Source organism: Numenius arquata, chromosome 12 (assembly GCF_964106895.1).
Source record: "Numenius arquata chromosome 12, bNumArq3.hap1.1, whole genome shotgun sequence".
In the NCBI taxonomy this organism is placed as follows: domain Eukaryota; kingdom Metazoa; phylum Chordata; class Aves; order Charadriiformes; family Scolopacidae; genus Numenius; species Numenius arquata.
The window spans coordinates 27873978-27886735 of record NC_133587.1 but is presented as its reverse complement, the minus strand read 5'-3'; the positions used below and the strand labels follow the sequence as shown (position 1 = coordinate 27886735).

Sequence of the window (12758 nt, the reverse complement as noted above, 5' to 3'; positions counted from 1 at the left end):
AAACTTCAATAAAGTTGTTCTCATAAGATGTCTGTAGGATTTTGCAAATGGGGAACTGAGGCACTGAACAATTACAATTTGAAGTCATTTTAGATACCTAAGACTTTGTTGGATGCTCATGATTTTGTGGCTCTTTATACATTCAAAGCGCAGCTCTTGTTGACCCCATTTGCATCTGCAAGTGCTCAGCACTGCTGAAGATGAGAGCCCTGGCTCTCAAGTCGGAGTCCAGAGACTAGGGAATGTATGGTGGCATCTGTGAAAAGGTCGGTTAGAACAGCTTGTCCAGGCCCACACAAATGTGTAGCACAAGCAGAGAGACTGTGCATCACTAACTTGATTTACTTGGCGTCGTTAAATCCATCTATTTTTTACCTTCTTGCATTCTCCTCCTGCAACCGCCTCGGAGCTGCTGTGCTATGGTGCTGAGGTTGTGTGGGGCAAGGTCTCACCAGTGCTCTGTGTTTGGCCCTGGAGCAGGTCCGTCCTGCGCCTTCGGGGAGGCAGCGACCACAGAAAATGCCACATGTGATTGTACTGCAGTATTTCAAGTACGCTTAGTGGGAAGGCAAACTGCACAGGCATTCCCAGCAGATACAGTTATATACATATGAATATATCTGTATCTCCTTATAGATATAAGTAATTTTTAAAATTTCATAAGTAATCCCTTGATTTGTAGGATCTGTGTGCAACAGTTGGCTGGGGTTACCACGAGGCTCTTTAGCAGCCTACAAACATTTTTGCGGTTGTTTGATTGTTGGAGCCCTGTTTGTGCTTATGCATTTCCTTACAACCTGCTTGAATTTTTATGCTTGTTATCGCACAGAGAACGCCAAGTTCGGAACATAACTTAGGCACCTGGGTTTTAGTATTAGGACATAAGTGTGCATCCTGGTACCGCATGCATTGGATGGAAGTAGTTATGTTTGAAAAGACCATATTCGTCAGTCTCTTCTTTATCTTACAGGCAAGTGAAAGGAACAGTGAATTTCCTCTCCCTGACAGACTTAGCCATTCTTTACTCCATGCTGCTGGCTAAACACACCCTGGAAATCAGTTCTGGCATTCACTGAGACGTTCCTCCACTTGCCTGAAAATACAGCACCTTGTAATTTAAATTGCCTTTGAGCAACACATGCCATGTCTGAGCCCCGTTGGCTCCCAGGGGCAGGAGAGGAGCTGGCTTCTGCGAGCAGGGCCATGGGAACGGGGGGCACGTTTCTCTGAATTCTGCAGGAGGCTTCTGAAAATATCCTGTGTGTATGCATTCATATCATAACGTTACACCACATATGTAGGGTCTGCTCCCAAACCCACAGCCAACTAGCATAACAAAATCGGATTTTACTGCTGTAGTGTCAGCCTAGGGTTGAAATATGGCTTTGAAACCCTCCCTTTCACCCCGCTTTTTTAATGAAAAACAATCGGGCTGGAGTGTAATAGTGCTTACCCTGGCTGTATTTGACTTCAGCTTTTTACTTTTAAAGCCTTATTTTAGGCTTTAAGAGCTCCCAATTAAACTTTTTAGATCCAGAGTGAAAGCCTGAACGTGCCTGCCTGCACAACAGTGAGATTCCTGGGTGGGAAAAGGATATTTTCATATTAAAAATGAAGAAAAAGAACACAGTGATATGTTTTCTCCTTTCATACTCCTTACTCTTATTTTCCCTAATGAATCCTCATTTGTCATTTTCTTATTTCCGTTTTTTAAACATCTCCCATGCCCTTTCCTTTATTTCTTGTTTTTTCTTCCTCTTCTACTTTTTCCTCTTTTCTTTATTTCACCCTTCCCCTTCCCTGCTGCCTAACTTGGTTTATACTGTTAACCCATAATGGTTTGCAATAGGAGGGCTAACTACTTCTTCCTTCCAGTCAGCACAGCACATGCTGTAAATCCCTTTCTAAACACCCCCAAAAAAAAAGAAAGCCTAGTTCAGATATTTGTTTATCCGTTATGAAATGCATGTGGGAGACTATCACCAAGGAATCCGACAACATTACACTATTAATTACATGCCAACTCAATGAGGAAAGATTTGATTTCAGTCAGCTTTGCAGCAAACTTGAAAAGAACATAATACCATATAACCGCCAGTTCGTTAACAACTCGCCTCCAACACTACAGAGCCCCGACTCCCATTATAAGCTCTGCTAAAGCCTGGCTAAGAAAACAAGTCTCATGCAGTGCCCTGCATCTCACCAAGGAGAACACACTGTCACTGGTCATGGGAAATTTAGAGCCAGCCGTGACAGCCCGAACAATGAAGTGATTTACACCAGGTTTGTATCTAGTTTGCTAACTCATAAATTCTTACATGCAGGTGCATAGCCCAAGACCGTAAGGCCATTTGCACCATGCCTACTATTATGTGGGGCTTTCAGTGCACTTATTAATGCAAATGTTAATATAGACCTGCAAACTCAATTCTCTTTTATGGTTTATAAAATACACCTATCCCAGTCTCTCTGGGCATGTATGCTCATTTTATAAAAATCACATGTATTAAAATGTAACTAGATGCCTACTCCCACTTCAGCAGGCTCCAGGCTGCACAGGGAAAAAAAAAGTCTTCAAGTTCCCAGGTACTCAGGAAAAAAACTTGAGTGGTACCAGTCCCTCACAGTTAAAGCTTATACCTGATATTTTGGTCCAAGAAGGAAATTTCAAAGAAAGATTTCCCTGAAAACACTTGATCTGAGGCATGAGGGCAAAGGGTATTTCCAACATTCGCAAGACCCGGTCTATGGGTCTTAACAGAAGAGGTCAGACCAGGACTAAAGCTGTTCCTGGAAAAAAAACAGTGGGAGAACAAGGGGAAATAGTCAGGGTAGCTGTCACTGTGAACGTAAATTGTCATAATGCAGTTTGTTCATCTGAAAGGACGTAACAGCTGATGACAGGTCAGTTGTTATACTTGGTGTCACTGTGAAGCCAAAGGAGTGAGGTAACAGGGTTGTGGGGGTGACTTCATTACAAGCTGCTCCATAACCTCCTCCTGGAAGAAAGAGAAAGCAGTGGTAAATGAAAGCTTTGCTGAAAAGGAGTTTTCTCTAGAGCCTGGGCCCAGACCTTGTTCCTGCGAGTTTCTGACAGCTTTCCTCCTCCCACCCAACAAAAGGACATGGTAATAAATCTTTGTCAGTAGAAATCCAGTACCCCCCTGAGATCAGACCAGCTGTGGTTGGTATCCAACACACTCCCAGGTCACAGTGCCTCTCTGTGTCTGCAGCCACAGGTCATCTGAAACTTGAACAGGGACTTTTGTCCCTTCACCAAAAGGTTCTGTTACATGAGCACTGCCAGCCCTGACCAGGCGGTGTCATGTGGACCTGCCCAGTCCAGGACCTGCTCTGGGCAGGAGTGGCTTCACAAGGGACAACGCAGAGTGGATCCCATGTGGAGGTGGCCTGAGGTCTGCAGAAGATCAGCCATCGGGGCGATTTTGGAGAATGTTTCTGTAGGAGACTCTGTGGTTTGGAGTCTCTTCCAGCATGATCTTTCCTGTCTGTGCTTCTCTGTAATTCATCTTTAATAGGTCAATGTCCCCAAGGAAGCCTGGGGGGATAGTGCAAAAGGAAAAAGGTTTTAAGAGTTGCTATGCTGGATCGGATGAGTCCTGTCTATGTCTAGAAAGCCTTTGGTAGTGTGGATCTCTGGCTGAGCAGTATCCGCGTTCAGAAACTCATTTGTCTGTTCATATCAGGTTCAAAATGGGAGCACTGCAAATGTAAGCATGGGAAGGCCAGGTCCTGCCTCCTCCAGTTCAAACTAGAGGAGCCTGAGGTTTGCTGTGCTTGGGTTTTTCAAAAGGTCTTTGTACCAAGATTAAATGACATTTCTTGCATGAGGAAAGGTCCTGGCCTGGTGCTCTGGGCTACAATTCCCCCTCCCTTGCACTGCTGAGCAGCCTGTGCTAAGCCACCTTCCCGCCACGGATGTGGGTAAACGTTAGTGATGTTGTGTGATTCATGGTTTAGTTTGGGATCCTTCGCGAGGAAAGGAGCTGTGTCAATGCAGAAGAGTACAGGAATATTAATTCAGGTTAACCCGGTTTTGTTCTTGGAGAACCAGAGATCTGAAAGTCGTATGTGCTCTGAAATTGCGGTTTGGAAAATACTACAGTCAAGGTGTGTGTGTGTGTGACCTGCAGAAATACCTCATCTCACCACTGATTTACTCACACATGTAAACTTCATTTTTCATTCAGCTGCCCCGATTTATTTCCTGTTCCTCCCTCTTTTTCCTCCTCTTGCTTGTTTTGAAAATGCTGGTCAACACATGTTAAGCCAGAGTCTCCAAAACCAACAAAAGAAAGTTCAGGAGAGGCAGAGAGAGAAACAGCTGAATAACGCTGCCAATTTTAAAATGAAGATAAGTTATATGGGACCTTTTACTGAACCAACAAATATTTTATAGTGTTCACCATTTGGGGCCAGCAGTTCTTTTTTCCCCCTCCATTTTGAGCTAGAATAGAAGGTGTGTAATTCATCAGGAATCTGTACACGTTTAAGTAGCTTCAAGAAGTATCACAGTCATGCAGGACTGACCTACTGTGTCTTGACTTCCATATCCATTTTTTCCCCACTACATAATGTTCTGTACCCTTTCCTCTCTGTCCTGTTCCCTCATTCACACGTTCTTTCCCCTGTTGGTTTCAAGCCATCTTTGCTTTGTCAGTGTTACCTGATAACACAAAGCAGGATTTTAAGCCAGTTGTTGCTGTTTGGCTTGAGCTGTATGTAACACCGAGCGGGGGAGCACCGGGGACGCTTCTTGGTCCGACGTAAGTGGTCGGTCTTTCCTTTGCTGTTCCCGGCAGGGCCTTTAGGTAAAGTCAGTTCATCACCACACACGTGTGATATTCTTAGGTCAGAATTCTTAGATCCAAAGAATAAAACATAACTGTAATTAACATTATTTAGCACACCCCTGAAGTCATCCAAGCATATAAAAGTTATTAGTCTGGACTCGGCAAACAGTAAGGGTCTGAATTGTTCTGAAATATTTGAATGTGCCACGTAGCCAGAGTCTTTGTATGTTGTAAATTGGAGTAGACATACGTGCTACGGCTTTTATGCTCTGGCTTTCTTCTCTAATACTGGATGCAGTATGTAAAAGGACATTGTGTATGTACTTAGATGTATATCTTCTTGTGAAATATTTGTATATTATTTTGACAACAGTCAGGTGTAATGGCAGTGTACTGGAGGTAAGTGATGCGGTTGTCCAGTTTAAGGATGGTTTGCCTGCAAGAACCCTGGGGTTTATTTTCTTCAAGTGGGCCTTTCTGACAGCAGAAGAACAAAAGAAAACATTTTAAATATAGGAGAATGCTGGAAAATTCTGCTCTTAAGTGTTTTCAAAATGGTCAAAGTATTGCCTAGGTATGTTGTCTTTGGACTTCTGAGACTCATTTCCATCTCTACTAAAACGGGACTGCGAGCTACCTTCTGAGAGAGTTGTCACGATCAGCCAGTGAGTATTTATGAAGAAATTTCGTGGCAAAAAAAAATAATAAATGCTACATATATTATTAATAATTATGTGAGTCCTGAAAAATACCATACTATATCACAAAGCTGGTATTGTCCAGTGACTACGCTCTTGGCACTGCGTGCTACAGTAAACTGTATACTGAAAACTCATACTAATGGAAAGGTATACAGGATTCCATTGGTAAGTGATTTATAGTGACTTCCTATTATAAACAAGAAGGAACAAATATCCTGCCTTGCTGGTTTCTTTGGGCGGATGGTGAGAGCAGAATGAGACATTCCTGGCCTGGCAAAAGCTGATTCTCTGGATGCTTGCAACTGGGAGCAGTATGAAGCACCAGAAAGTGAGGTACAAATGACAATCCCTAATTATAAATGATTGAGTTTCCTTTTTCATAGTGCTTAAAACTTTCCAGTTGTAGAGCAAAAAACCACTGTTTTAAGTGATTTCCAAACTTGTAGCAAAAAGATGTTTCTGATGCTTAATATTAAATAGATTTAGTATAGGACCTCAATGTATGCTGAAAACCTACAAACATCATTTCACAAGCAGCACATTGCTTTCTGAGACAGAACCACCTTCAGCAGCAGCTCCTTTTTGGGCTTCAATTAATAAATATGCTATTGAGCACAACTGTAGTTTGTTTAGGAAAGTTATTTGTGCTGGCCAGTGGTATGCTGTTGATAAACTTCAGTGTGCACCCTATCAAATAAGTCTTGGGAACAGTGTGGAATATAAAAATACATCAACATTGGCTTTCTCTGGAGTCACTTGCCTTGATCTAAGCTTGACAAGTCTGTAGGGGTTGAAATTTGTGTCAGAGCCTGCTTTGATCCAACTAGTGAGAGGACCACACTTTTTCAGGAGAGACCAGAGGTGGCTGTCACCTAGGGCGTGTTAAAGTTAACCCCAGCGCTTGGAGAGGGCAGCTATGGGGCATCCTTGGTACTTTGTATAAAGTGCTACCTCTCATGTAGTGAGAGAGGGCTCATGGGTGAAGTGAGAGGTCTGCCCATGAGCACTTGCTCTGGGGTGAGTCCTGAGCTGAGGCTGCTCGGTGAGATTCAGTTATGCTGCATCATTTTTACATTCCTTCCGTCACCATTTCCAGAGATGTTACCCAGTCCCAGTGCCATTTCCTCATTGCCTGAGAGAAGAAATCTAGGAACGTGTTATGCGATGGTCATGAAACTGAACGCTTTCCATGTTGAGAATGCTGTTCTTCGGTTATACTCATGAAGCAGTCTCACCAAATGTTGCTTTTACAGTTGAAATATGCTTTGCAATTTTTGTGCAGGTATGTCAAATATAAAAAGCTTTAATTATCAAAAGCTTTAATTAGTAGCAGGGGGTATAGCAGGTAGATTGCAAAAGATGAAGAAAAAGCAAAACGTCAAGCAAGAGTCGCCTTTTATTTTTTAAACTTCATAAAATTTTGTCATCTATGTTCCCTTTCTTGTCAGTGAAGGGCCAGACGTGACCAGACTGCGATTCTTTTGGGCTGCGCTAAGCAGTTAAGGCTGTAGTTACACCAGGTGTTTAATCTCCAAAGGATGGAGTCCTCCCCTCATCCAGCTCACAGCATTTCCACGTGGATGATAATGCTGCCCAAAGGGAAACAGTGGGAGGAGGTGGCCATGGAAGAGGGCTTCGCAATCTGATTTTGCAGCAGCACCCAGGGATGTTGGACTGTGGCATTAGATAGGTGGGCTGAAACCCCTTCTTGGAGGACATCTGTTGTTTGTGAATGGAGTCTGGACAACTAACCTGGATAAGTACATTACTTGGATGGCAGGTTCATGGCAAAGCAAGGTGAACCCTGCTCTTCCTTTTGAGCTGGATCAAGTTAGTTTCATCAGCAATATGTCAAGGAGAGCGTGGCAAATGGTCTTTGGTGGTTATCTCCATCCAAAAAGATGGTAGTAATACTTATTTCCTTCACTAAGGGCTGTTCAGACAGATGTGAGCTGCTTGGATGCTATGATAGTGCAAACTGAGATATGTCAGAGGTTGGTATAGCAGAAAAGGATTTTTGGCAAGAAAAACAGGGCCTGTGCTTTTAAATGATGGATTTTCAGACTTCATTGTACTAACATGCTTTTACAGCAGTTATTAAGAAGAGCTTTGCAAATTATCAATGATGGTTTTATTGTAACCCAGTTTCGAGTTTCTTTGACAAATTATTTGTTCGAAAATCTGAATGGAATAAAAAAAGACTTGTAATTCAGGAAAAATCTTCAGCAAAGCTAAAGAACGGGTAACTCTTTGCTTGTGGATTGTGTATTTTAGCTTTTATATACCATGGGCAAGCCACTTTCTTTTAGAGTTGGCAAAACACCAGTAAAAAATATTTGCAAATACTCCTTCAAATAAACGCTGGAATTGGAATGTGTGTCACCATTCACACCTACTTTCCTCAGAAGTTTGTACAAGCAATTTTTTTGTTCATAGGAAATATTTTCCACAGCAAAAGAAGCTGACAGATGCTTGAGAGAGGTGTATTTATATCCAGGTTTGCTCTGGCAACGACATTCTCTATTACTTGCCATTTCCATTTCTATACCTACTGACCTATTCAGTCCTAAACCTCCTCTTTAAAATTGTCTCTATTAAAAAAAAATTAAGCAGGGCTAAAAAATTATTTGTAGCCAAGTACAGCATGAAGAAGGAGACTTTTGGTGTCATGCAATACCTCTCTCTGGATCAAATGGTTTCTTTTTTCGTTGGTTCCCTCTCCTCTGCATAGGTTGAACTTCCCCCTCTTGAATCCCATTCAAGCATTGATCTAGGAGAGCTTAAGAGATACTGATTTAAGATGTGCTCTTTTGGAACAAAATGTAAACCTTGGTCACTTTTGGGCATGTATTTATAAAGTTGTTTTGCAAAAGGATGGAGGCCTGCTAAATCAAACAGCTTGGCAAACATCTGACCTCTGAAATTACAGCTGGTCTCCCTGCATTTCTATGGTGAGACTGTGGTCTTCAGTGGTCACCTCTGAGGGCTGGGGAGTGCAGCTGGGCTGAGTTGTTCAATGCGGGTTGGCTGTGTGAGAAAACGGGCTGCTGGTTAGTGGTGGGCAAAGTCATTGGTAAGTGGAGAGCCACCAAGGGTTGCAATGTGCTTTGAGACCACTGGAAGCTCAGTGCAAAGAAAAGATCAACTTTTAATTAATAATCTGATGGAAATCTAGCAGTAAGGTTGATACTTAGTTGGGAATCTAGCCTCATAAAGAGGGGCATTACTTTATGAGAATTGTGGTGCGTTTAGGAGCTTTTTGAGTCCTGTGGCCGTTAGTGCTCATGCCATTGCTGTTTCTTTTGACTTGTTCTCCATAGGCATGGCAGTCGGGCATGGCTTCTCACTCCTCTGTAATATATTTCTGTGTCAGGATAGCAAGCCCACTGAATAAAGCTTATACATTTCTGCCTGGTAAATATTTCTGGCTTCTCAGAGACGTGAGGACTTATGAATGAACAAATGTAACTCTTGATGGGAAAGTGTAGCCAATGCCTGTGATGCAATTTCATCTTTGAAGGCTGTTAACCAGGTGTGCTTGTTACTTGTACCCTTCTCAGCCTGCCTCTGTGACTGAGTCACTCCCTGGGCAAGGGCCGCATTAAAAACCACACACATCATGTGTGTATGGGTGAAAGTCCTATTTTTAGAGCATACAAGGAGGCATTCACTGAAGGGCAGTGAAGCTGATTTTTATTTTTAGGTTTTGCGATTCCGTATGTCCTTGGGATTTATGTTTTGAAAAACTAGCTCTATCACTCCGCAAAATGTAGGTGGACCTCCAAAACCGGCGTTATTCTCACTATTGCCAAAATAACCAAAATACTTTTTCCCAGACAGCGCTGGTGTGGAGTGCACTGGGCAGGGTTCAGCACCGATTCTCCCAGTGTGATTCTGGTGAGGCTCAGTGATCATATCTATAAGATCATGTCTTGGGAATGTCCCCACAGTGGAAATATCCTAACAAAAATTTTATTTGGAAATCTGTTATCAATTTTTGAATTAATCTTGGGTTATTTTCCCATGCGCCCATTCCACGAACTTGCTTGTTTGAAAAACTATTAAAAGAAGAGAGGCATCATTTTTTTTTTCTGTTTTCAGAAACTCTGGAGAATGGACCAAATAAGTGTGAAAGGTGAGTAAGGGACTTCACAATTTTCCAAGGTAATAATTCTTACAGTTTTCCTGACATCAGGTAGCTGTGTAAGCTGTACGTGTAAATATTTGTTATTGCTTGAATCTAGCGCAGCTAACAGAAAAGGAACCAGCAAAGATGAAACGTACTGGAAGGAGATCAACGCAGCTATGGCCCTAACGAACCTTGCCCAGGGGAAGGATAAACTGCAGGGAACTACCAGCTGCATCATTCAGAAATCATCACATATATCAGAAGTAAAGACTGTTAAAGTGCCATTAGTTCAGCAGTTTTAAGAGATGGGTCCTTTTTCTTTTTCCTGTCAAACAGACATTTTCCTCACAGGATTGGTTTTCCGCAAAATCAGATTCACGGATATGAGGCAAATGTGGAAAATAGGCCCTCTTTTACAGTATGCTCAGTTTAAAAAATAACGTTCCTTCTGACTCAGACGTTTTCATTGTATTAAATGAAATGTTCAATTGCTTCTATAAAAGGCATGTAAATTATAAAAAAAACTGTTTTTATCAAAACATTAACTTATTTTATGTTAATCAAAGTGCGCATAAGACGTTTGCATTGCTATTACAGTAAGTGCCTTGCTTTCAAAAAATAAGCTATAACGTGGGCATAGTACAACAGTATTATGCCTCAAAATGACAATGCCATAATGCTTAAACTTTGTATATTATTCCAAGTGGGCTTAAGCAGCCTAGGGCTAAACACATTACTGCTGGAGGCCCTGGAGAATTGTGCTTATTTGACTTGTACAAATTGACGAGTCTTAATGAAATTGTTACATCATTTTCTCTCTTTTTTTTAATCAACAGTGTTATAAAAACTGTACAGTATGTTTTGTCAAAGTGACAATGAGGTTGTTATGCATGTTTCTTACCTGTATATGCAGTATATTAAAATACCAAAATCATTCCTTTGAAAAGTGCAATACTCTAGAACACACAAATTTAGGAAATAAGTTAATTGTTCAGATTATTTTGAACTTACACGTATGCTCCCAGCTGTGTTGCTCATTAAAGATTTCTAGATGCGAAGGTTCTAGCCAGACTAGCTGTAAATTCAAGTTGAATTTCTATAATTTGCTAGTGACTTCCTGAAGTTTTGATAGCAGTAAAATTGATTTCTTCATGTACAAAACAAAATCTATAGTGCCATTTATTATTTGCAATGGAGCTCAAAAAAGTTTCCATGGTGGAACTCACTACTTTAATGTGGTTTAAACATTTTTATTTTGTAGGTACTGCATAAATGAAGAGAGTTGATAGACAGTTCACATTTCAGTGAGAAAAAGCTATAATATAAACTATCAAAGCCCAAACTAGAAACGCAAATGGGAAATGAAACATTGAAAAATCTCAGCATTTAAGGTGGGAGGGTTTTAAGTAGATACTAAACCATGTATTAAATGTCATGTCTCTAAACTTGACTGCTATTGAGTGTAATGACTAGCATAAAACCAGGTATATTTTTAAGTTTATAGGGAGGTGTACAAGTTATTCTGAAGTCATATAACAATAGTCTAATGAGGTTTACAGTGCTTGAATAAACAGTGGCAAAGTCAAAAACAATTTATACTGAATCAGTTATAGAAAACTGGAAAAGAGCTGATTGTTGCTAGGATTTGGATTTTTTCCTGTGGGTATCCTGTCAGTTTCTTTCCTACTTATCCCTTTCCTTGTTTCTCGTTTTGGTGAGCCATCAATGAACAAGACAAGACTTTAGTCCTGCTCCCACTGAGTTTAATGGCAGAACTCCCACTTCAGTGGAGGCAGGACTGTGCTAATGATGACACTAATTGCAAGTAGAGGCTGTCCCAGTTGCACTAAAATAGTCAAGATGCATTGCAAATATCAGCCTTGGTGTGACTTCACAGGAAACTTCTTGATGTAACATAACATGTTGTTGGGTTTATTTAGTGTACAATGAAAATGATTTGATATGAAAATATTTTGTACATATATATTTTTACTTTGTTTTCTAAATTGCTGATTTGCATTGACTTAAAGTGCCAAGCAAGAAATGTATGTCTTGACTGTATGAACAGTTGAAGTATATGTTTTACTGACTTGCATCATTATATGTCTAAGATTCCATAACATTAATTTTTGATACTTTACTGGATTTTGACATAATAATGTGAGTTTATAACTAATAGCAGAGAGTTAATACTTCACTTTTGTTCATACTATTGTAAGTTATTCTGGTATTAAATATTTTGTGACAATAAATTGATTGTTTTGACAAACTTTTCTGTTAGAAATATTCACAGTGTTTTTGTCTGTATAAAAGACAACAAAACTTGTCATGTAAAAAAGGTACTTTTTGGGGACTTCTCTGGAGTAAAACTGGAGAAGGCAAGCCATTGTATAAACAACTTGTTCATGGTTCTTTTTTTAAATGATCAAAGCACAAAGAATAATCTGTAAAACACATCAAGTGGGTTTTAAATTTAAGAAATACTTGGCATAATTTCTTGTTACCATTTCCTTTAATTTATTTTTTTTTCTACTGCTGCTTTAGAGTTTTCTGAAAACACAAATTCTAATGAATTATGTGTGTCTTTTTTTAAATAACAAAAATCATGATCAGTGCTGAGCCAACAGCTAATGAAGACTCAATAATTATTTATGATATTGGAAAAACAAACATTATTACTATTGCTCTTCTTTGTTTCAACATATGTAACCATTTTAGTAAAATAAATAACTGCAAACAACATCTTGTTGGTTTGAATTAAATATTCGTTTATCATTCTCATTATTCAATGTCCTTAGGCATTTGCGTTTCTGGTTTCCTCTTACAATCAGGGTTTCTCTATACTGGGATACAAGCATGTGATAGGCAAAGACAAAACAGGAATGCTAGTCTTTTGGTTAACACACCTTGTGGTGCACAGTTATGTGAAGTAGCTTAGCACATCCCTGATTAAAATGACTGTTTGGCAAGTTTAGGCTAATGACTGCTAATGACAATGTGGTATGATGCTTATAAATCTTCCACACTGGAGGAGTGCAGCGGGAAGCCATAGCTAGCCACTGTCCTCAGTCACTGGTGAAGGTTGATGAGCTGTGAAAGACTTTGGTCGTTTAG

The 12758-nt window shown here is 40.4% G+C and overlaps 1 protein-coding gene across 2 annotated transcripts in view; it reads left to right on the top strand.

The window, feature by feature from the left end:
- The window catches only part of MKX (mohawk homeobox), a 48775-nt gene extending 36403 nt beyond the window's left edge, over positions 1–12372 (top strand). For both annotated transcript variants that reach the window (XM_074157390.1, XM_074157392.1), the window contains 2 exons: positions 9617–9650; positions 9760–12372. In XM_074157390.1, the coding sequence (XP_074013491.1) occupies positions 9617–9650; positions 9760–9946 (221 nt within the window). In that variant the 3' untranslated portion in view covers positions 9947–12372. The remainder of the gene's footprint in view (positions 1–9616; positions 9651–9759) is intronic.
- Positions 12373–12758: the final 386 nt, after the last annotated feature.